Source organism: Phyllobates terribilis, unplaced genomic scaffold (genome assembly GCF_046119375.1).
Source record: "Phyllobates terribilis strain yellow unplaced genomic scaffold, ASM4611937v1 Scaffold_4__5_contigs__length_816908805, whole genome shotgun sequence".
Taxonomy (NCBI): Eukaryota; Metazoa; Chordata; class Amphibia; order Anura; family Dendrobatidae; genus Phyllobates; species Phyllobates terribilis.
Window position 1 is genome coordinate 558,205,801 of NW_027362764.1, and position 25,608 is coordinate 558,231,408.

The 25,608-nt window shown below is 39.9% G+C and overlaps 1 protein-coding gene across 3 annotated transcripts in view; it reads right to left on the bottom strand.

The window, feature by feature from the left end:
- LDLRAD4 (low density lipoprotein receptor class A domain containing 4) overlaps window positions 1–25,608 on the bottom strand; it is a 308,015-nt gene that overhangs the window by 190,093 nt on the left and 92,314 nt on the right. For 2 of the 3 annotated variants that reach the window (XM_073678983.1, XM_073678979.1), the window contains exon 2: window positions 293–755. The exons of the other annotated variant lie outside the window; for it this stretch is intronic. Coding sequence is in view for 1 of the 2 variants with exons in the window: in XM_073678979.1 (XP_073535080.1) it covers window positions 293–332 (40 nt within the window). In the remaining variant the exon portion in view is untranslated. The remainder of the gene's footprint in view (window positions 1–292; window positions 756–25,608) is intronic. 3 annotated transcript variants of the gene reach the window in all.

The window sequence follows — 25,608 nt, forward strand, 5'->3', positions numbered from 1 at the left end:
TTTTATTATTGCTTCATATCACTTGTGACAATTGAGGAGCTTCCTGTGCTGGCCTGATGTAGTTTACTGGATGTTTGGACATGTGTGTATAATACGGACGCAATACGGAGCTGTGAGTGCTGTCTGGGTTTTTTGTGTACCCATAGACTTGCATTGGCGAGTCTTGTCCGATATATGGGGCGATTTTTTTTTTCTCCTGCTGAATACAGCCGAGAAAAAACAAAAATTACGCAGATCTGCACTGCCTCCTTGAATAACATTGGTCCGAGTGCAACCCGAGCCATTTTCTTACCTGTGAAAGCATTTGTGGCCTGGTAACCAGCTTCCTGCATACTGCTCTTCCAGCAAAAATGAGAGTCCAACCTTAACCTGTCCTTGCTGGAAATTATGGATGGGCAAGGAACGGTCAGGTCACTTCCATTTTAGTCAGAGTCCATAGCTTAGTCTGCTCTTATGCATCCAGTTAATTTGCTTTAAGCTTTTGGTCTCAAATGGCTTACTGGCTTGGACAATGCCTTTTGTTATCAGAAAAGTATTTTCAAGCAGCTTATCCATCCAACCAAAAATATATTGCCATGATGCTGAACACAAGATTTATAAAAGACAGAGGTTATAAAAGGTGTTGCAGTATTATCCTCTAGTTACACAAGTCCCATAAGCCCAGAGTTGCATTGATCTTGTTGGTGCAGACTTCAGGCTGTGTATGGCCTTCAATATCTTGACTGTCTCAAGTCCAAGTCCCTCAGGCAAGCAAACTAGGATGAGAAAAGAAAAAAGTGGAGATTAGGTTACCCGAAGGCCAAAACCAACACAGATATGAACAAAGGAATGAAAAAAGAAAACCCTCTGGAACTGGTGGTCAGCATTAAAGGGGATTTTCAAAAGGTAAATATTACAATTTTGCTGAGATGCTAAGTGTGACCGCATAGCACTTTGAAATGTAAATCTCATCCCATGCTCGGAGTTGCATATCGCCCCCTGACGCTGTTTATCTTTTCACTTCAAAGCTATAGTTACTAGAGACTGAAGAGTGAGAGGAGGTAAAATAACAACAAGATTGGAATTCAACTTGGGAACAGAACTGTCTGAAGTTTGTTTTCATACATTCTTGGAAGAAGAAAAGTCTCTATATACCCCTCTTGCCCAACATTGTGCATTTATTTCTTTGTTTAAAGTTATTGCATTCTGAAAGATTAATACACACAAGTTTTCAATGGAAATTAGTTATGCTGAAAAACCCAATCATATTTTAGCATCATTTTAAAATCGCTGTTTATTTTCAACTCTACCTCTCCCTAGTCACCCTCCCAATCGCTGGTCTCTCTACATCACCTTGATGCAAGCAAAGGCTAGAGACTGATGAAAGTGAGAAACAAGGCAACCTTTTAAAGACGACCTTCTTTTAGTCACCTAATTACTACCCTTTTCAGCACAAGCCTCCATGTGTGTACTGCAGATGGTGCTGTGTTGAGGTGTAGTAGTCTATACTGCAGTGTTGCCCCTTTAGTTTCTTTAGGACAGTTCTCCTATAACAGCCAACCATTTTCTTCATCACAACATGGAAAATTACAGGAGACCAAACTTTATTTTTTTTTTTGCTTTGGACATAATGCTGGCAATTGTGCTGAAAGGTTATGTCTGCAACAGTTATTTTGTGGAAGCGTTAACTCCGTTTTCCATATTTACATTACATAAGGGACAAAAAACAAAAACAAAAAAACACAGGCCCTAGGAGCTGGCACCATCATTTATTGCTTTCTAAAGACCGCTGCTCTCCTTTGCTGCAGGCCTATTAAGACTTTCCTTTACCAAAAGGGCCAGGCAATACATTAGAGATCTATTAGGTATAACAAGTACAGCACATAACTGAAAGCTCATCTTGGTAGCATAGCAATAACCGCCACAGCCCATGAAAAAACTGAAGAAAAAAAATAAATCCTGTATATCTCTATGGTATACCTTGAGAGTTGCCTCTGCATAGAGAAGCACAAGTGATTGAGATCTGCTAATAAAAGAAAACTTTAATATAACCAAAACTGTGCAAAAGGACACCAAGAATAAGTTCACACCAGGAGCACACGGCTCCAATGTTCAGTGAACATGATCACTGTCAAACTTCAATTTGGTATAATACAATTAGTACAATTCAGAAAAACCTGTAGATGCGTAAAGCAAGTGTCTGGAGAGGAGTACAATTGAACATGTAGGGCATCAAATTAAATTTAGCAACTTCAAATACAGGGAAGTGAAAAAAAAATGCAATTTATAGGAATATCTGTTATTCAGGAGCAAGAAAACTAGAACTATATTTAGAAAGTGGTCATCAAAAGAAGTGAATTCTAGGAAAGCTTCCTTCAGGCTAAGTAAGCATGCAATACCTGCTATAAATTAATCAATGTATGTGGCTCGATCAGCCGGTGCTTCATCAAAGCCTGTCCTGTCATTTAACAAGGGAGATTAGGTGTTGAATATGTGTGAAAGGCCATAGAGGACCGGAGAGCCGAGAAAAGATAAATTACTTGGATCTGAGTTTTGCAGCACACCCCCTGATGAGAACATAACCTAGATTTACTTTATGGTTCTTTGAGACATACCAGAGCTTTCTGCAACTCAAACTGACATTTACAGGGGTCGTAATCTGTATTTGACCGTTAACTCATTAAGAGATTGCCTGTTCAGTAAAAAGCTAGGCGGAAACCACTGCCAGACTTCTCCGTAAAGGCAAAAGTCCAAGCATATAAGGCCATGTGCCCAAGCAGCGTTTTTTGTAGCGTTTTTACGGCTGCAAAAACGCTTGTAAAACAGTCTGCCATGCAAAGCAATGTGAATTCGGATGTGCTGTGCACATGATGCGCTAATTTACGCGCCGAATTCGCATTGCGTTGCAAAACGCAGCATGACCATTTCTACCGCGATTATGCTGAAAATTCGCGGCCATTGAGTAACATTGAAATGCAGCAAACCCGCAGGTATATGTGGATTTGCTGCGTTTCAATTAAATTCAATGGCCGCGAATTTGCAGCGTAATCGCGGTGCGTGTGGTACCCGGGATGAAGAGGAGACTACAACTCCTCTTCATCCCGGCTACCACGCGGTGAAAAAAAAGAAATAAAAAAAGTTAAAAATAAACAAAACCTGTATATTCACCTCTCCGGTGGCCCCCGATCTGCTCCCGGACACGTCCTCTTTCCTTGGCGTCCCGCAGTGTACTGACAGGACCTGCAGTGACATCATTTAGTCACCTGATAGTCTCGCGACCGCTGACGTCAGCAGTCAGGTGATGGTCGCGTGACCATCAGCTGACTAAATGACGTCACCGCAGGTCCTGACAGTACGCTGAGGGACGCCGAAGAGAGGATCGCCACCAGGAGCAGACCGGAGATGTGAGTATACAGGTTTATTTATTTTTAACGTTTTAATTCTCTTTTTTTTTTTTTTTTTTTTACTATAGATGCTGCATTTAAAGCATCAGTTGTTCAGACATTATAAATCCATGCTGGTTGCATGGGTTTATATTGTGTGACCAACTTGTCAAGAACTTTTCCAAGATGCTCAAAATTGCTTGGAAAACTGCTTGAAAAGACGCATGCGAAAACGCATGTAAAACCGCTGAAAAAACGCTTCTCTCTGGCAGAAAAAACACATGTAAAACTGCATGTTTTTTCTGCCAGAGAGGCAAAAACGCTCTGCATCAAATCTGCTACGTGGGCACATAGCCTAATGGTTGGGAGGGCCACTTACAATTTTGTTATTCCAGCCTAAATTAGTCATTTGGGCCCATATACAGTGCAAAATTATAGCCTCAGGAGTTATAACCGAGAACAAATTTATTAACATGAATATGCAAATTGCCTCTTCAGAGAAAAAAAAAGGACTTGTACTCTATAGCGCCACCTATTGGAAGTAGCAATGCTACAAGTCACAATCAACCCTTTAACGAGCCTTGCAATATGACTTAGGATAATAGCCAAATCAGAATCTCAATTTGCAGACACGGTGTTTCAGGCTAATGGCCCTCGTCAGTGCAAAGTATGAGAACTGATTTGGCTAGGTGAGAGGCTCTGGACTGAGGTCTAAGGGGTAGACACTAGCCAAGTTTTACCTATAGACTACAAATGTTAAACGTTGACTTCCATTAGTGATACAGCAGATGTCTAGGTGGTAGTCCAAGTATGTCCAGATGCATGCCACCACATTCTCAGATATGGACTCCATAATTTCCACCCTGCAACTTTTCGTCGGGGCTACATCCGACCCGCCCGACCTCTGATCTGAACGACCCGAGTCATCGCTTCACTGAAACAGTAGAGTTGGCTTTTCGTTGGGTTGTCTTCCAGAGCTAAAGATCATATGCCTTACTGCAATATAGGCTTATTGCAGAAGAGTTACTGTACGTACCCACTACTAAGAAAGGCTTTACAAACCATTTGTACTATTAAAAATGCAAGACTACTTGAGTGAATGCTCAGCTTTATAAATAGCGCTCCAATCTTGGAGCGATAAAATAGTATGTAAGAAACATCTAACAAGGGTTTTAGTGGTTGGAAGACGACTAGTCAGCTAGGATTCATTGCAAACCCCAAGTCGGCAGAAAAATCAGACTGCTATTCATCAGGGAATGAAATTATCTTTGGATTTTGTCAATTATGGACATTTATAACAAAATACAGTCCATTGAACAAGCACTTAAAGCGCATCTGTCAGTAGGATTGTGCTCTGTAAACTACATACACTGTCAGGTGGGCGACATTACACTGATTAATATCATACCTTGGTTGATGAAATCCGTCCGGTGGTTCTTGTGTAATCTTTACCTTCAGTTTGGAGTTAATGATATGCTCATGATCCGGAGCGAACTGTGGGGGGCGCTCTATCTGGTGCTCTGCTTACATATTCTTCATCTGTATGCTCTTATGACCTGTCACTGTGCCTTCACTGACCTGCCTCCTATTTTACCTAGCCCCAGCACCTCCCAAAAAGATCCCCTTATTTATGACAATTATGGATACTGTCCCTTATATGCATATTAGTTTTTGCCTATAGGCATAACATTTATAGTGTTACCACACAGTAGCTCAGATACTGGGAGTGATTACACCATAAATGTATGTATGTGAAAGTATTCAATCTTGTGACTAATCTGGGTGGACTGAGTGTCCTGTTCATGGCTGCACAAGGCATTTGTGCCATTCGTTCTTACATTGCCATACCATTATTGGGATTGTTTTGTATGTTCAATAAAGGTTACATTTTATATACATTCTATTTAAGGACTGTTTGATCATTTGTTTTTTTTTTTTCTTTTAGATGAATAAGTAAGCAAAGCACCAGATAGAGCTCCCCCACAGGTCACCCCAGAGCATGGGCATATCATCTCCAAACTGTAAAGTTTACACAAGAACCACTGGCAATAATGAGACTGTTGCCCGTTTCATTAGGAGTAGTGTTTTCTGCATCAGTAATAATGAGGAGTGTGCAGGAATAATATGCACCAATTCCATTAAAAGGTGCACACCACTTAAAGGTAATGTGTCACCCCTCCTGGGCAATATCAGACCTCTACTATGGTCATACAGGTGATAGAAAAGTAAATCTATACTTACCTGTATGGCCCATAGAGATCTGATTGTAGAGAAATCTGGTTTTATAGTCTGTTTTCCAGTGGCTTGGCGTCCAGAGGAATATGGTAATTTAGCACAGAGGCGGCGATTTAGGGGAATAGAAAGCAGATTGGAGGGGTTTGCTTGCGTCCCCCACCATTCCACCGCAGAGCCACTTATTTTAGCACGGATTCTTAAAACTGGCATGAAAAACACCCAAAGTTGCAACATTTTATTTTTTACACAATGCAAAGTTGTGCAAAAATGTAGCGACTATTCAAAGTGTGACAGATTTCTGGCGTAAAAACTTTGGATCAGCAACAACACAGATATATGAAATCACATACTGAAGGAATTCACAAATCTAATGTGACCCCGATTATGTTACGGCTTCTACAAATTATTCATTTAAAAAACACAGTACGACCAAAAGTTTGGACACCTTCTCATTTAAAGATTTTTCTGTATTTTCATGACTATGAAAATTGTACATTCACATTGAAGGCATCAAAACTATGAATTAACATGTGGAATTATATACTTAATAAAAAAGTGTGAAACAGCTGAAAATATGTCTTATATTCTAGGTTCTTCAAAGTAGCCACCTTTTGCATTGATGAATGCTTTGCACACTCTTGGCATTATCTTGATGAGCTTCAAGGAGGTAGTCACCGGAAATGGTCTTCCAACAATCTTGAAGGAGTTCCCAGAGATGCTTAGCACTTGTTGGCCCTTTTGCCTTCACTCTGCGGTCCAGCTCGCCCCAAACCATCTCGATTGGGTTCAGGTCTGGTGACTGTGGAGGCCAGGTCATCTGGCGTAGCACCCCATCACTCTCCTTCGTGGTCAAATAGCCCTTACAAAGCCTGGAGGTGTTTGGGGTCATTGTCCTGTTGAAAAATAAATGATGGTCCAACTAAACGCAAACCGGATGGAATAGCATGCCGCTGCAAGATGCTGTGGTAGCCATGCTGGTTCAGTATGCCTTCAATTTTGAATAAATCCCCAGTGTCACCAGCAAAGCACCCCCACACCATCACACCCCCTCCTCCATACTTCACGGTGGGAACCAGGCATGTAGAGTCCATCCGTTCACCTTTTCTGTGTCGCACAATGACACGGTGGTTGGAACCAAAGATCTCAAATTTGGACTCCTCAGACCAAAGCACAGATTTCCACTGGTCTAATGTCCATTCCTTGTGTTCTTTAGCCCAAACAAGTCTCTTCTGCTTGTTGCCGGTCCTGAGCAGTCGTTTCCTAGCAGCTATTTTACCATGAAGGCCTGCTGCACAAAGTCTCCTCTTAACAGTTGTTGTAGAGATGTGTCTGCTGCTAGAACTCTGTGTGGCATTGACCAGGTCTCTAATCTGAGCTGCTGTTAACCTGCGATTTCTGAGGCTGGTGACTCGAATAAACTTATCCTCAGAAGTAGAGGCGACTCTTAGTCTTCCTTTCCTGGGGCGGTTCTCATGTAAGCCAGTTTCTTCCTAGCGCTTGATGGTTTTTCAACTGCACTTGGGGACACTTTCAAAGTTTTCACAATTTTTCAGACTGACTGACCTTAATTTCTTAAAGTAATGATGGCCACTTGTTTTTCTTTACTTAGAATTTGTATTATGGCAAGAAAAAAAGCAGCTAACAGTCTATTCAGTAGGACTATCAGCTGTGTATCCACCAGACTTCTGCACAACACAACTGATGGTCCCAACCCCTTTATAAGGCAAGAAATCCCACTTATTAAACCTGACAGGGCACACCTGTGAAGAGAAAACCATTTCCAGTGACTACCTCTTGAAGCTCATCAAGAGAATGCCAAGAGTGTGCAAAGCAGTCATCAAAGCAAAAGGTGGCTACTTTGAAGAACCTAGAATATAAGACATATTTTCAGTTGTTTCACACTTTTTTGTTAAGTATATAATTCCACATGTATTAATTCATAGTTTTGATGCTTTCAGTGTGAATGTACAATTTTCATAGTCATGAAAATACAGAAAAATCTTTAAATGAGGTGTGTCCAAACTTTTGGTCTGTACTGTATATACTTTGAGAATCACACTTGGGTGATTGTTTTTGAAGAACCTGTCAGCAGCATTTTGTAATGTAAAGTGACTGAAGACATGTCTGTAATAGATTTTGATACCTTTGGTGAAGAAATCCATTGTGTCCTTATTTCATCATTTGAAGTTTTCTGATTGATATCTGTGCATAGGGGCCGGACTGCACATGGTCTTGTCAGATTAGCCTGCCCCTCTGTCTGCCTCCTTTGTAAAGGAGATTACAAATAGGGACCCAGGTGACTGAAAAAGTAGTGACCTGTTATTCAGACACCGGAGTCGGGCAGAGAATTAGATGGAGGAGAAGACCTAGTACAATGTCCGGCCCCATGGCACCAAAATCTAGTTAGTAGAAAACGTCGAATGGTGATTAAACAAAGTGGATTTCTTCAAAAGGTATCAATTGTTTCTGTATTTACAGCCCCATTACAGCCATGTACTTTACAAAATCGTGCAGACAGGTTAAGAGGTTTACATCCATCCTTATTTTAACAAATGTGTGGGACAAAGGTGCAATCACACACTTATTGCCAAACAGGTTTATTAGCAAATTTACAAGTTTGGTTTATTACAGAAAATAAAGTTTTATTAGTCATGTTGAGTATTTAAACTAAGTTGTTACAACACGTGACTATCGTTTGAGCTGGCAGAGTGGAATCTTCACAGTATGGATATTGCACACTGTTAAGGCTCATTCACACTTTACTTTTTCATGTATGAGTGCAAACAGTTTTTCATGATCGCACTCTTACCCTGTGATGGTCTCTGGGGCTGCTGACCTGTCAGCGATTGGTGAACAGAGTGGTCTGTGGAAAATTGTGGAGATGTCAGATATTGAGCCGAATGTCAGACCAAACTCTGCAATGGGAATTTATAGATCCGTGGAAATAAAAAACACGGACAGCACTGATGCCATCTGTGTGCTCTTTCATTGGCAGCTTCTATTATAAAATTAATACACACAATTTCTTGTACATAAAAAAAAAAACAGACATCTGAATGAGGCCTTAAACCACAGAAATTTATGCTCCATTCTGAAAAACCCTACAAAGGACAAATTAATAAGCTGTACGAGATGAAGACCCATCTAGCTTTGTGTGTAGTTTTTTTTATAGAAATTCAGCAATAAAAAAAGATAACCTGATCTTGGCATAATATATAAAAAGCCCTATTATATTTGGTAACAAATCTGTTCGACTTGAAATATTTGTGCGCTCAACCATTCCCGTTTTAGAACTGATCACAGAATTCCTCACAGAGGGTGTTACTAAACCAGTGGGTAAGAACTTGAAGTAACATCTTATACCAGTTTTATATTAACCTTCTCATGAACAAGAAATAACAATGCTGCTGCTCAGTGGGCGTAAAGTTAATCCGATAAAGTCATTTTTCTTCTTTCCAAGGTCTTATGCTTATTAATTTACTAACAACTGAATCATAGAGGAATGTCAGATTTTGTTTGCAGAAGGATAAAGTATGTATTAATTCTCTCTGTTCTTGTGTTTCTCAGCTTGACTACACAACACACAGGCTGTGGAAGGCTTTCAAGGAAATTTTAAACATATTGTGATAAACTGGTAAACTAGGACCTTTGGGCAGATCATCCACCATAGATGTCATTCTTTGTTACTTTACATCGTCAGAATGCTCAGAGATTTATAGGTTTTCAACCAGAAAGCAGACTACTACAAGCCACCCCTACATGAATAATGCACACAGCGCTTTCTAAGAATATCTGATCAGTAGCTGGCATCTTTTAAATACATCGCTGGTTGTTGCAATGGCACCTACAAAATGAATTAATTTAAAGATAAGCCAGCAATTTCTCTCAATGAGGTTCAGGTGAAGCAGTCCATGTATTTCCATTCATTTAAAGACATGGTCCACAAAGGTTTTTTGCTGAAGAAATTTACTACATTGCTAAATAAATAAATTTTATATATATATATATATATATATATATATATATATATATATATATATATATATATATATATATATATATATATATATATATATATATATATATATATATATATATATATATATATATTATATATTTAGCAATGTAGTAAATTTCTTCAGCAAAAAACCTTTGTGGACCATGTCTTTAAATGAATGGAAATACATGGACTGCTTTCACCTGAACTTCATTGAGAGAAATTGCTGGCTTATCTTTAAATTAATTCATTTTGTAGGTGCCATTGCAACAACCAGCGATGTATTTAAAAGTACTATAGTAGGATACTAATTCTTCACTGGACTGTATCTGCTCCCACCACGCAAAAAAATGGAAAATTAGTGATGTTAAAAAAAAAAAAAAAAAAAAAAAAAAAGTCCTCCAGTATTTTGTTTCTCTTATCCAACCCCATAAAAATAACTGGTCCGTTAGTCATGGCAATATTTTTTCAATAAAAAAGTATTCAAATTTTGACGCGTTATTTTCCTAAAATATATTTTTGCACCAAATGCACGTTTGCTCTCCAAAACCAGGTGCCAGCCTACCTGTAGTGGTTAATCATTGGAACCTTCTGACATGTCTAACTAGCTATATACAGTATATAAACAAACTGGATATGAAGCCAAATAGCCATTGGATGTTTAAGGGGTATGCCCATCCAAGATCCTATCCTAATATGCAGCAGGTTTAAAGAAGTTGTCCACTACTTTACTTCCACCAACCCCCCCCCCCCCCTTCCCAATGTATCCCCACGGCGGAGCCCCTAAGACTTCTTGTAAATACCTTTGTTGCTGATAATGCCTGTGAGCGGCGCTATCGGTGGGGGGAGAATATAAAGTAATGGGCAACTCCTTTATTATTAGCAAATACCTCCAACTAGAAATATAGTGAATCAGCAAAACTAGACTACGTCTTTCCTCATGTGCAGGACCTTAGGTATCCATGGTTACAACCACTAGCAACTAGCTAACTCGCTATATCAATGGTCCTAACCATGGACACCCAAGGTCCTGCAATGCCTGAACATGAGGAAAGACATAGCGAATCAGTAAAACTATAAATAATAATACACCCACTGGATATTAGGATACAATCTTGGAGATTTGCATACCCCTTTAATGACCTTTGATTGAATTGGGCCTAATTTGGCAGCAAACAACCTGGAGTAGAAAGGCTTAATCAGAAAATGCCAATCAACTCCGCCAACATTATCTCCAGCCATCTCTTTACAACTGGTTTGGTGTCAACCGCCAACAGCATTGTCGGCCAGTCAATAATGTTACATAGCAGGCTACTAGTAACTGAGTACAAAGTGTTACAAACTAATGGCAGCTAAATAGAAGTGCCAGCTTATCGAGGTCTACTGAACACAGAGCAGCTTTTTCCCCCCTCTGCTCTTTACAGAATTCTGTCAATCCATGTTGACTGGGTTGAGCAATTTGAAGTAAATTCTTTTTGTTTCACAGCCCACCCACAGTCCAAACTAATTTTCCATTGTGCCCTGTCACGAGCGGAGTTTTAGTCGCATGCAATTTAAAAGGCAGGTGGCTGCTGAAACCAAATTAATCAATTTCCCACTGTGCATAAGCCCTATTACTGCAGTTTAAAAGAAAATCATTAAAATATGCAGACAAATCCTAATAGAGTTGGAGAGAAAGAGTGAGGAAGAGAACACAGGAATCCGGCGTACTGGGCTCACAGTACAATTGCTGTCTACTCTAGAGGGACATTAATTAAAATGTTTTCTGTAGGGGTATCTCACCATCTCTGGCTACGTTACATACTGTTGGTGGTAGTAGTGACTGAATTTCTGCCTAACGTCAAATGAATGAATTCCATCTGCTATGGGTGGTTTTATCAGAATAGGTCTTTTCAATCCCAGTTTTTTGTATTCTGTTCTTATAAAAAGGTACTCCTCAAATGGGAAATCCACGCTACGGGATTTGCTTACTGAAGAGAAATTTGCATTGTACAACCCTAGCTAAAGAGAGCCTAACATTCTGCTAGAGAGTTTAACTGTTCCATCAGAGGAACTTCTAGATTCAAAATTAATTTGTTATAGTATATACACACTTTTATAAAATCTACATTTCTCTTTACAATCCTTCTACAGAAGAAAGTTAAGTATCAAATTCAGTTCACCAAAATACTGATTGCTTTAAAGAATATGCATGTCTTCCATTGCAAATTTACTGTTTAAAAGCATGAAGTTTTTGGCTATGAATAACTTTTGCATATTTTTTTCTTTAATGTTGCAACGGCTTGGCTTCTGCAGTCTCTATGCATCACTGTACATAACTGGCTACAGAAGAGCTGTCAGAAAAAGTACACAAGTGATTCAGAGCTTGTAGCAGTTACCAATCTTTTCCTGAGCCACTTTGAACTGAATTAGAAGTTCATCAAAGTTGATATGAACTTTAATTCTCTTTTGAAGCCCTCCTAAAGCCGATTCATGACCATATCTGATGCAGAGAAGCAACTGGTTGAAAACTGTTGTGGGGGTTTTCCAGGCTCTACATACATTTTTGCAGATTGCCAAATCTTGACAAGGTGCAAATTGCACAGCACACTGTCAGGATTAAAAGGGGTTGTCTGGTGAAAAGTGCTAAGTCTGCAGTCCCACTGTGTGACTGCAGACTTAATGAATCCCCCCCAGAGCACGCACGGTGCGCTAAGGGGATTCGTCGGTTTCAGACCAGATAACGGAGGGTATGTATGTGTTACACATGCCAGTGGGCGTGGCCTCACTCTATACAAGTGTATGGAGCAAGGCAGTGCCGACAGGCCAGGGGCATGTATAAACTTATACATACCCTCCATTCCCGGATCTAAAACCGGCAAAAACCGACAGCGCACATGCTGGGGTGGGGATGATTCATAAGTCTGCAGACTTATCACTTTCGACCGGACAACCTTTTTAAGCCCTCTTACCATCAATGTTTAACATGTGACCACAAGTATGGTATTTGCATGCTTGCCATCACATGAAGACTGTTTCTCAAAAGAGCATCGAGAGAAACCGAAAACATTGCTAGTCAGCACATGACCACGTATGGAAATCAAATACTTGCCAGCTTGAACAGTTATGTGCCCGCAAGAGCACATTTCTGAAAGAACAAATAGACCAACATCAGGATTTTGCAATTTGATACATAGGGCCAGATTATTATTTTTTTTTTAAACTTACTTTGTTTTTTGTTATTAGTTGACGTTTTGTGCCAAATTCTTCAAAAATGACAAAACCCCAAAAAATTTCTTGCTAAGTTTTTAGTCCGAACGATTGCAGAACATGCCATGTGACACAATATGCGCAAAAAATTTCAAGCTTCAATAAAAACACTCCAGCAGGGAAGGGGGTGAAGGATTAACTAAAGTACATTGTGCGACCTTTTAAAAAAGTTGCAATTGATGAATGAGCTGAAAACCCAGAACGCTGCCCATGAAGACAAACCACACCCCAGCAGAAAACAAGATAAGACTTTGCACTATTTCAATTTGCGTCTTTTTTCAAATGAGACAAAAAAAGTGAAAAAAATTAAAACTAAACAAAAATGAAAGTTACAGATACAATCATCAATCAGGCCCAGGATGTTTCTTGTGCAATGCATGAGGAGATAATGCTTCACTATTGGTTTTGGTGTTCTTTAAATCAGTCATGAAATTCCCTTTCAGGCCTGTCACTGGCCATAACATAGTAAGCAATTGTATTCTAGGTATAAAGATTCAAGTTGGGACTATTACAGCTAAAAAATTAGCTACATTATGAACTTTTGTTCATGTTATTCCTTCCTCCACCATATGAAGAGGGTATAGTTGCTTTCTTATTACCACATATCAATCTGAATGCCAGATACTTCATACCCAAAGTATTAGTCTTATTAAAATATAGACAGAGGGATTGAAGGAGACCGTCCAAACAGTCTGCTCATATCAGCAAGAGTACATGGGGCAAGCATAAACTGCTAGGGAAGCACACAGAAGTTGTGCGTGAGGAAGTAGTAATGCAGAAGGAAAGGATGAAGTAGTGCAGGAGGGGGCAGCACGGTGGGTCAGTGGTTAGCATTACCTTGCAGTGCTGGGTACAAAGCCCACCAAGGACAAAATCTACAATGAGTTTGTACGTTCTCCACGTGTTTACGCGAGTTTCCTCCAGGTGCTCCGAAGTGTGGGAGGAAACCGAAGACCCACTGACAGGAAACCTAGATTGAGAGTCCCAATGGGGAAAGCGATGACCATATCTGTAAAGCTCTGTGGAATATGATAGTGCTGTATAAGCATAATGGGAGGGGAAGGAAGAGTGGTGCAGGAGGGAGGGAGCAGAGGAAGAAGCAACAACCACTATCTGATCCTCTACTGCAGTCATAGTGGGGCAGAGCCGACTTACAGGTCACATCACATAAGCCCCGGAAGACCAGGCACAGACCTAGCTGGAAAGGAATACAAAAGTGTTTTTACTTCATAAGGGGGAAGAGAGCAATTGAGAAGGGGTTGTCCGAGTAGTGGACAACCACTTCCAATCACTAGTCAATATAAGTATTTCAGTTGGCCTTCAATAATTCTTTTAATCCAACTTTGTCCAACTTTTCAGAATCTGATAAGCCAGCATGGTAACACTGCACTTGTCATAAGAGCTGGCCAAGTCTTCTTAACCCTTTAATAACCTTGGGATCTTCAGTTTTTTGCATTTTTGTTTTTTGCTCTCCTTGTTCCCAGAGCCATAGCGTTTTTATTTTTCGGTCACTATGGCCGTTTGAAGGCTTATTTTTTGCGGGACAAGTTGTACTTTTGAACGACATCACTGGTTTTACCATATCGTGTACTGGAAAACGGAAAAAAAATTCCAAGTGCGGTGAAATTGCAAAAAAAGTGCAATACCACAGATGGTAAAAAAAACAAACAAAAAAAAACACATGTTCACTGAATGGTAAAACTGACCTGCCGTTATTATTCTGCAGGTTATTATTCTGCAGGTACCAAACATGTATAGGCTCTTTTTTATTTAAGTGGTGAAAAAAAAAATCCAAAGTTTGCTAAAAAAATTTTTTTTAAAAAAGGCGCCATTTTCCAAGACCCGTAGAGTCTCCATTTTTCAGGAGCTGGGGCCGGGTGAGGGCTTATTCTTTGTGCATCGGGCTGACGTTTTTTTTATTGATAGCATTTTGGGGTAGATACAACGTTTTGATCTCCAATTATTGCATTTTATTGTAGTGTGGCAACCAAAAAAAGGTAATTCTGGCGTTTAGAATTTTCTTCTTGTTACGCCGTTTACCGATCGGATTAATTATTTTCTTATATTGATAGATTGGGGGATTCTGAACGTGGCGATACCAAATGTGTATGTTTTTTTTGTTTTTTTTAATGGGGTGATTTAAATTTTATATCTTTTAAAAAAATTTTTTTTACTTTTTGCATACTTCTATAGTTTTCATAGGATACTAAAAGCAGCACTTCCCTGATCGGCTCTGCTGTATACAGGGGACGAGCAGAAATGCTCACTTGCTATGAGCGCCGACCACTGGGCAGCGCTCATAGCAATCAGGACATGACAACCACAGGGGTCTGCTGCAGACCCCGGGTTGTCATGCTAACCTAACGGTAACCTGCGAGATGGGGTCACCGATGGGCGGGGCCAACACGCTTCCCGGAAGCGCGAGTTAGATGCTGCTGTCAGATTGACAGCAGCATTGAACTAGTTAACAGCCACGGGTGGATCGCGATTCCACCCTCTGCTGTTGCGGGCACATGTCAGCTGATAAATACAGCTAACATGCGCCCGGTTCAGTGGGGGCTCACCGCCGGAGTTCACGCTGAACTGGGGGCGCTAGCCTGTGCCGTACTAATACGGCAGAGGCTAGAAAGGAGTTAAAGGGAATCTATCACAAGGTTTTTGCTGCCTCATCTGACAGAAGCATAATGTAGAATCAGACCCAGATTCCAGTGTTATGTCACTTACTGGGCTGCTTGTTGTAAAAATCACTTTTATCTGCTGCAGTTTTTGCAGACTGTCTAATCTCGGCCACAACACTGATTGGCAGCTTTGGGTCTATGCATTGTGTACCTAAAGCTCCAATCAGTGGTGGGTTATATAAAAGCTCATTGACATGGAGGACTACATGGCAGCAAGTTTAGTCATCTAGTGATCTAAAAACAGTCACTAGAGGACTAGTAAACCTGCTGATATGTACTCCTCCATATTCATAAGCGTTAAAACCAGGGCTGTGGAGTCTGAGTCCATTTTGGTGGAGTCAGTATAAAATGGACCAACTCAGACTACTAAAATATATGATAAATTGGGTACAGTAGTTCAATGCAGTTTGTGGGGAGAATATTTTTTCATAAGAATTTGGGAAAGTTATGAAAAGTCCTATAAATGTCTGTCCTATTCCTGATGTAAGGGTCTAGACTTTTAGCTGAGATGAATCTGTGCTACAGTAAATGTATCACTTATACATGAGCCATGTATGAGGGAGTCGGAGTAATGAAAATTGAGGAGTCGGAGGTTTGGCTTACCGACTCCACAGCCCTGGTTAAAACCCCATCCTGACCACTGATGGGCAGTTTTTTTTTTTTACCATCTGCATAGGCAGAAAGCTGCCGTTGGTGTAGGCAGTGTTATCTGCTGCAGATCTACCACTTCTCTGAATACTGTGATCTGTATAAGTGGAATGAGGGTCTGTCTCTACATTATGCCAATCCTCAGGGTAACAAAAAACAGATTTCTTTTAATGCCCTGAACAGTAATTCACACTGGAGTGATTGTGCAGATGTTACTGTGGAAGTGCTGCAGATTTTACAGCATTTCAAAAAGAGAAATCCAGGATGACCGATTTGAGGTATAAATTTACATTCTGCATACGTCAAATCTGCAGCAACAGTGAAGTAAATCAGGAGATGCTGTAAAATTTAACAATACTGATACAGGAAAAATATAACCACCGTGTTAACCAGTAGATCTAAACATTACAATTTGAGTTTTAAGTGGTTGATACCTTTTCACGGGAAACTGAAAAGATGGTAAATGGCAAAATTTCAAGACTACTTAGGTCTATCAGGCCTGGTATAACAATGCATCCGAAGAAACAAATATATACACAAAACATTAACAATACTGGAACCATAGTACCCAGTAGAAGGAAGCTAAAGCATATTAACCCCCTTGATACATATTTTAAGATGGATACGCTTTTTCAGTGATAAGAGTATGGGGAGGTATCACTACATTACTAGGTACATCTGCTGCTCCTGTATATACTGCATATACCTTTCTATTGGGAAGACTGCAGACACTCATCCTTGTATCTCATTACACTTCAAGGTCTACATGCAAATCTAACACGAAGAGTGGCTTTATTTCTTTCATTAGATCTCCATTACATTAAATAGTCAAGTCTAATTTCCATTTAAATATTCTATATAATTATTTCTGCCTACAATATTGAACATATATTAATCTAACTACAAGACATCAGCACATTGTATTGAAATGATGGATGTGAAATTATAAATTAAACACAAAGAAATGACTAATTTAAAGTGATAGAAGAATGGAAATGGAAAAAAGAAGAGGTAGCTATACAAAGAACATGCTATTTTGTATAGTATTTTCTATTTTTTCTTCTTAAAAAATATGACTGACAGTAAAGCAAGTCTCCTAAATTAATCCTCAGTTTGTCAGATACTTTATCTGTATAGGCCAATCACCTTTCAAGATGGTAATGGATTATTTTTGCAGAGATCCAGCTGCTGATGGGGGAAGAGTAGTTCTACACTCTTGGAGACATTAAAGGAGTTTATTTGTTGACTGGTCCTTTTTTTTTTTTTTCATTTGTAGTAGAATTGAAAAAGGTTTGGTCCAAACATGAAATGTGTCAGAAAACTACTTGCACTTCTCCAAGAGCGTGGAACTACTCTTCCAACAGCAGCACAGTCCGTATTATACGTCTATACTTCTACACTTATGACAAGCCTAAAATCTAAGGGAAAAAAAAAATGTAAAAAGCACTACTCCATAGTTTCTTACTCTCCTACTTTAACCTCTACACTGTTTACAAGTTTTTGGACAATGTTGTGCCTGTGATAAGGACATCTCGCTAAGGAAAGTGGACTAGCTGCCATCCTTGTGCTGGTTATGCATGATGGCATCGGCAGTAAGTGTTGTAGGGCACAGAAGAAAAACAAGGAAATTACTGGGAGCTGCTGGAGTAGATAGTTGTTCATGGGTAGCGCTAGTCACTATTTGGTGCTGAAACGTGTAGCCCCAACAGATGCATTCATCAAGGCACATGTTCGGTGATTAAATGCGCAAACTTAATAGGGACCATACTTCAACCCATGAGCATTCACTTTCAGCAGCTCCCAGGAAAATTTGTATATACGCCCTACAACTGGAAAAAAGTAAAAAAATAAAAAAGGTACTTCTCTCCTAATCAGGTTAATATTTACTGCGGGGTGGGGCTTTAGTTTGGCATAGATTAGCCCTCATCGTTCATACAGCCAGTTATCGTACAGCTACATACAAGCAGGTAAAAAAGAACGAAGGAACTTAGCTGAGCTCCTGAAACTGATTATTATATATCTCAGCTTTTACCGTGTTGAGACAATTTTGGGTCATCCATTTTTGGATAAAAAAAAAATATGTATACGGTATCTTCCCTTAATTTATTTTTCTGCATTATTTTTCGGTTATTTTTGGAGTTAAGTACTACTTTAAATAAAACAGCTGCTCAAACGTTCTGAGGTTCCCTTGAACCAGCTACTTGTGTGCACCGACAGGAATATGCTTAATTGGACATAAACTATTCAGGAAACTCAACAAACCCCATGTAGGAGCTTTGAGGTCATTGATAGAGGAACACTTATCTGTACACTGAAAGCAGTAATAGCATAGTCATAATGTTGGATAGTTATGGGATCTCATCTTCATTGCAGAATAACTACCAATGTAATTGGATGAAGCTTTAGACTAATTCCGTCAGGAGTGGATAATTTTAATGGGTGGGTTTAAGAAAAATTGCAAAAAACTTTAAACTACTTTGAAGACCTCCGTTTACATTATGGGCCAGTCAAACTCCTCCCAGAAGACATTGGCTCTTAAGGCCCCATACAAACAAAAAAGGGGCACACCAGCAGATTAAGATGGATCAGAAATGGAAATATGGTTCTTCAAGTCCAAAGCAAGATCCTCAAGTAGGTTCTTATTTCCCCTTCGAAAACGCCAGTAAAAAACCTGGCACTATTTAAATTGTGATTCAAAAAGGTCACGTTTTAGACTACATTACAGATAGGATATTGGCAGCATCGTCCGACATGGTCATACGTATAGGTTCCTCCCGCCCCTAGAACAGATGTAGGGGATGAGAACAGTGCACCTTAATTCAATGGCAGATCCGTTGGATTGTCAAACACACACACCTGGCAGCAGTTCAGAGATCACAAGACAACACAAAGCCGAGCATTAGCATCTGCAAGAGCTGGGAGAGATGGTCCTCAAGTGTATATAGAGGCTTTTACATTGATAATGTGGCAAGAACTTAACTAAACTGGAAAAGAAAACAGCACCAGTGACCAATGTGTCACATTAATCAGCAGCCTTCTAGAATTTGTCCATCATTAGTTTAGGTCAGTTGGAAAAGACAACAGTGTAGCAAAACAGATTTGTTGGTGCATGCTGCAGATTTCTTGAAGTTTGTTATTTCATACGTTTGGTTTAGGGAGTTTACACTAAAAGGGTAAAAATTAACTAAGAAATGCGTTTGAACACACAGCAATACCCTTTACACTGGGCACAAAACTATCAAGAATTCCTGGATCTGAGTAATAACTAAAATGGCAGTTTTACTAGAATCTTATCTCCATGAAAACAAAAAACATGTCACAATCAACTTTATACTTTACAAAAACACAAGCCAAGTTCAATAGCTGCAAGTAGCCAAATCCATGGGGTCACTGGAACTCAGCAGTGCTCCGAGATCACCAGTACACGACTGATTACAGAACCATGCTTACATATTTGTTTTGTCTTTTTTTTTAAAAAGGTTTACCTTCAACTTTATACAAACTAAGTTAAAAGATCAAACGATGTCAGCAACCAAGGAACAGATTGATCGGATCAATAAGACAGATATGTGCAGGTTTATAGCGTAGGCTTGGTCAACAGATTAAAATACTGTGGCATATACACCAGGATAAGCTCCCAATAATGAGCCAAATTATATATATCAAAAGCGTTCACATTGCTTTACCACGCAACCCCTTAAGGGCCAGTATACTGCAATATAACTGAATAGGAGCTGAGCACCAGTTCTCTGTATTTCGAAGGAATATCCACTGCACTCTCAATCAATATATTCAAGATACATTGATAGGTACACATCAAAAAGGCATGAATCAGTTAATACAGGATAGCGACAAAGGAAAAAAAAAAAAAAAGAACATTTCAACCTGTCACAAGGTCACAGTACATCTGAATCACTGAAATGCAGCATATTAAAGGCATCAGATTGTTATGCAAGAACTTAGAGGGGTCCATCCATCTGGGAAAAAAGTAATGCAGGCACCTCCCATGCCATTGCAGAGTTCTAGGTAATACCTTGTCACTGCGAATGGAGCTGAAAATAGAGCGGTGGGGTTGTGGAGTGTTGGACCACCGATCCCATACCAATAATCCATCTTAAAATATAGAGGTCAATTTCATACGGCTAGGCAACCACTTTAAGCTGTAAATCATGGCTAAGGCTAACCAACTTCTGAGGTTTTTTTTTACCACTACCATGTATATACACATTAAATAGCTAATAAAACCTCAAAAAACCTTTGACATGTTTTTCTGCAGATCAATTAGCTTTTTTGAATGAATTTCATAAACAGCTGGATATCAATGTGACTTATTGGAAACACTTTCATACAATTCCTAACAGTCTAGTGAGGAAGGTCTGTATACCAGGATGGGGGGGGACGGGGACGTGGGGTTTCTACCTGGATAAAAACTTGGCTCCGCAGATTGCTTAAAAAAAAAAAAAAAAAATGCAGGAAGTGGAGCGCAAAAGGGACAAACTGCCAGGGACCGGCCTTTCCAGCTAGTCAACTGTGTGGCTCGGTCTCCAGCGACTTTTACAGTATTAGCCAGAATTTCAGATTCAAACATACCTGGCTTAAATCACAGTCAGTGCCTGATACATGGTGCCTGTGAATTGAGTAGCATGGATCAGTATCAGATTTCCTTTAAGATTTAGGTTACAAGATTTTTTTCTGAAGTGTTCTTTGCAGTTGTGATTAGATGGTGCCTAGTTTGGAGAGGTTAATGTCAGGCTCTTCTACAAAGAAGTGACATGCATGCTTCTGGCCATCTGACAGACCCCACTAATGCCATGCAGGTTCAGTCGTGGTGTCTGGCAGACTTCATTTGAAGAACAGTGTTTGGAAGCCACCCTTTGTCAGAATGACAAAGTAAGACAGATACTGCTGCTGTTTTTGGACGGACCCCACTAACTTAAATATGAAGTCAGTCATGTGAAGTCATGGTTTCCAAAATCTTTAGAAAAGCGCTGCTTGCAGTACTATACAGTCAAGTCCGCAGAGAAAGCAGACGAGCATTTTGAACAGGCTGACTGCAGCATGACAGATTTTGGGTTCGTTCGCACTGAAATAATTTCCACTTTAAAGACAGAAGTTAACAGTTTTACTGATCCATAAAAGGTCTATGGAGAAAGAGAAGTAGTCTATATAGCTGCATAGGACGTGTGCGCCATCTACCGTATTTTTTGGACCACAAGACACACTTTTTTCCCCAAAATTTTGGGAGGAAAATGGGGGTGCGTCTTATGGTCCGAATGCAACTTACCGGTGGTGGAGGAGCGGGATTGCAGGGCGGCGGAAGAAGAGGTGAGGCAGGCCAGTATCTGGCTGGGGACCGGGCCTGGTGTATTGCTGTGAGTGGAGTGGCAGAGCAGAGTGAGCGGCTTCCGGTGGCCGCGGCCATGTTCCTGAAGCTGTGCTCTACAGGAAAAGGGCCGCCGGAGCAGGCACATGAGCTCTGCCGAGCCGGCGGCCATTTTTCTGTAGATCACAGCTTCAGAAAGATGGCCGCCGCCACCGGAAGCTGCTCACTCTGCTCAGCCACTCCGCTCACAGCAATACACCAGCACCCCCAGCTCCCCCGCACCACAGGTCACCAGCATGCCTCCACTTCCACCGGCTTCCTGAAGGACCCTGCCTCCTGTGACCCCAGCTCCACCGCCCGCCCAGATAAGATACCCTATTCAGACTATAAGATGGACCCCCATCTTATAAAAAAAAAAAAAAAAAAAGGTTTTCTTTTTTCCACCCTAAAATTTGGGGTGCGTCTTATGGTCCGGTGCGTTTTCTAGTCCGAAAAATACGGTAAACCTGAAAACCTTACTCAAGTTTTCTCAATGACCACCAAAACCCCTCATTACTGACCTGAGATAAGAATAGCAACTGACCGTTGAAAACGCAGTAGCTGTTAGCTGTACATTATACCTCACACCCTGCTGTATCAGCCACCATCAGTGTTGGCACAGACCACGGCCATTTAACCTCCTGGGTGCTTCTCTCAGAGCCAGCAGCATCTAAGTGGTTAAAGGAGGCTTTCTTTTTAACCCCATTGGCACCCTGAGATTGTGATTGTGTTGTCTTGACTGTTGCCATGGCAATCCAAGGCTAAGTAATTGCCTTAGAGCCGCCAGCTATAGTGGCTTGTACAGATTAGCAAAATTTGTTAGAAAAATATAATAAAAAAAAAAAAAACATGTTATTCATTACAGTCATTCCACTTCGTTTAATCCCCTTCATCAGGATTCACACAACCTTCCTGCAATTACATTGTTTTTAAACATGGTATCATTTGCAGGACCTATTAAACCCCCCCCCCCCCCCCCATCCCTAAAAGTAATTTCAAAACTATATAGGTCCCTAAAAAAAAAGCTTAGTAAATTTCCTTGGGAAAAAAAAAGTTGAAAATTGCAGCTAAGTGTTAAATTTTTTAAACATCTTTAAAGAAAATGACATTTGACAAATGGTGTTGATGTAAGGTTAACATATGGGAAATGCCATTTACCAGTACTCTAATCCAGACAGTCATACCACATAAAGTTTGAAAATTGCAAGTTTTTTTAATTTTGGCAAATTTCTGATATTTTCAGACACAACCCAATCGACCCAAGTTTACTACTAACAAAAGATGTATCAAATCTCAGTCATTGGGATGAGTTGAAACATTTTAGCGTTATTGCCACATAGAAAGAAGACCAGAAAAATCTGGTTTGGCCTCAAACGGGATAATCAATGAAAACTGCATCCTTTCTGCACCAACTGGGCATTATAGAAGATTTACAGTAGTTCTCAAACAAAGACATTACCCTCTTCTCAAAAGAGATTGGCGTAGAGGTTTCAGAAGCGTGAACGATCAGAACTTATTGCTTTAAGCTATAAAAGGTTTTACCACAATTCTGTTCAATAGCTTCATATTGCAGGATGCAATACCATTAAAATGTTACAAACTGCCTGATGACCACCTATCAAAGCCATGTCAAACATCACTCTACAGAGGGGAAATTCCTGACAAGTAGGCAGTCTCTACAGCTATGAATCATAGGCAATGCTCACTGAAATTATTTGCTCATGGACCAATTACTCCTCTTCCATGGCCTCAATCTTCAGGACAATTCACTCTAGGTAAAATGTTACATTACAGACCATAGTGCGGAGTCACTGTGCACACAATGGATGGCGATCATTCCCAGCTGCAAACAGACGGGTGAACAATGCCCTTAGTAGACTATCATAGGTAATTTTAAAAGAATTTCTGTATATATTCTAGGATCAGTCATATTGCATCTTACCCATAAACTTAATAGTTGCACAAGTCAGCCCATCATATTCAATACATACAAAGCCAGTGGCTCAGTGGTTAGCACTGGGGTTTTAAGTTAAAATCCCACCAAGGACAAAATCTGCAAGGAGTTGGTTCTCCCTGGTTTTGCATGCGTTTCGGGGAGGGCAAAGCATGGGGAGGGCAAAGCATGGGGAGGGCAAAGCATGGTATTTAGCTCACTAAAGAAAACCCCATCACTAGAATGGTCACACTTGGCAGATTTGATTTAGTTATTCACTCAAAGAAAAACTGGACTTTAAGCAATGACCTTTTAAATTAGTCTTTCTATAAAGAGATTTTTAAGTCTTGCACAGATAGAACTCGTAAACTTACTCTATGTGGCTATCCAGCTGTTTTGAGATTTTTATTTATTTTTTATGGAGACTGCACTGTTTTTGTACCCAAGTGATGTATCAAACTTTGTAATGCTAGGTTACAGGTTTGTGAAAATCTCACTCAGCTGCCATCTTAGTTGCATCCTAGGGCTGTTTCTTTTTATTAGAAACAGACCCATCTTACAAAAAAAAAACTGAAGTCTTATCACTAGTGTCTGAATGAGCTTTAAAGAATTGTGCTTCAAATTGAAAAAAGTACAGTTTGTGTGAGGGGAGGGGCAGATTTTTTCCAATCATCTGGTACACTTTACTACCAAAAGATCACACGTGCCATGGCTGGCACGCACAGTACACTTAGCAGCAGAGTCATCTTTGGAATTTGTGAATAAAAATTAGACGAATGTCAGTATAAATCCTAGGATGGGAATGGAGAATGAGGGAAATGGATCATGAATAATGCATGCATGCATGAAATATTTACTTGCATTATTTCCCATAGGAACACTTTCATATGGTGAAAGAGCTAAGCGACCACCGATTTAACCACTTCAAGCATTCCTCGTGGGACCATTTATATGGCATAATTTATACACGTGTCTGCGTGCAAGTCGAAACCATTCATGTAACTTAACTACAGATGAGCTTCAGAAACTTGAAACCGCCGTACGGTCAATGCACACTGCTGCCATATATACGTGCACATCGTCAAGCTAAAATATACTAACTAGATACAAGAAAAATTAACAAGTGACATTAACAATATCAGATAAAAATTTGTGTCAGAAAAAAATTACAAGTAGTTATCTCTTTTATTGAGCTTACGTCAGTAATAGATGTACGAAAGCTGGGTGTTGCCCACTAGGTCCCCTACCAAATCACAGAAGCCGGGTCCCCTGTGTTTGCGAGTTGAGTATTATGTCAGTCAGTCCCATGTGAACACCACCGCTTCACTCACAGGAGACGTCAGGTTCTTTTAGTCAAATCCCAAGTGACCATACATTTATCAACCCATCGTGATACATCTGCACTGTTCATATAAAGAGCTATGCAACTTTCCAGTATAACTACCATACCTGAATCAATTACTCTGTTTGTAGTTTCTCAAATTAAAATCTTAAATGTCCAGTTTCGAAACCATGTCATGGGGTAAAGTGAACAAAACCCTACATTCTATTTTTCCATGTAGAATTATTTGTGTGTTAACATTATGATTATTACATATATCTTTTGGGAATATGGCAGCAAGTTGTAAAACATTTACATTTCTAATTAACACAATCTACACTCTGCAGTGCTGTTCAGAAAAGCATTCCCAGCAGTCCCTGTTCCCAGCGAGGCTCACAATTTTTATAAATCCATCTCCGACCTACAACCTAGAGCTAGTTTTATAGATATCCATTAGTAAAATTAACCTAAGAATGTTTCTAGGGAATAGTAGAAAAACAGATAATCTGTAGGGGGTGGGGGGGGGGGGGGGAATAGAATTAAACCTGGAAAAATTTAGCTACAGTGTAGTATAAAAAATTGCAGCATATAAGATAGAAAAGGTATTGACACATTCACGAGCTTTTAACACATGTTCTAAATTGGCATCAATATGGAGGTGGCCACACTTTTCAGCTAACCAGCTTCCACTATTTTGGGAAGGCTTTCTACAAGATTTTGGAGTGTCTGTGGGAGTATTTTCCCATTCATTTAGATAAGCATTTGTGAAGTCAGACAATGATGTTAGACAACAGGGCTGGCCTGTCTTGCAATCTCTGCCCCA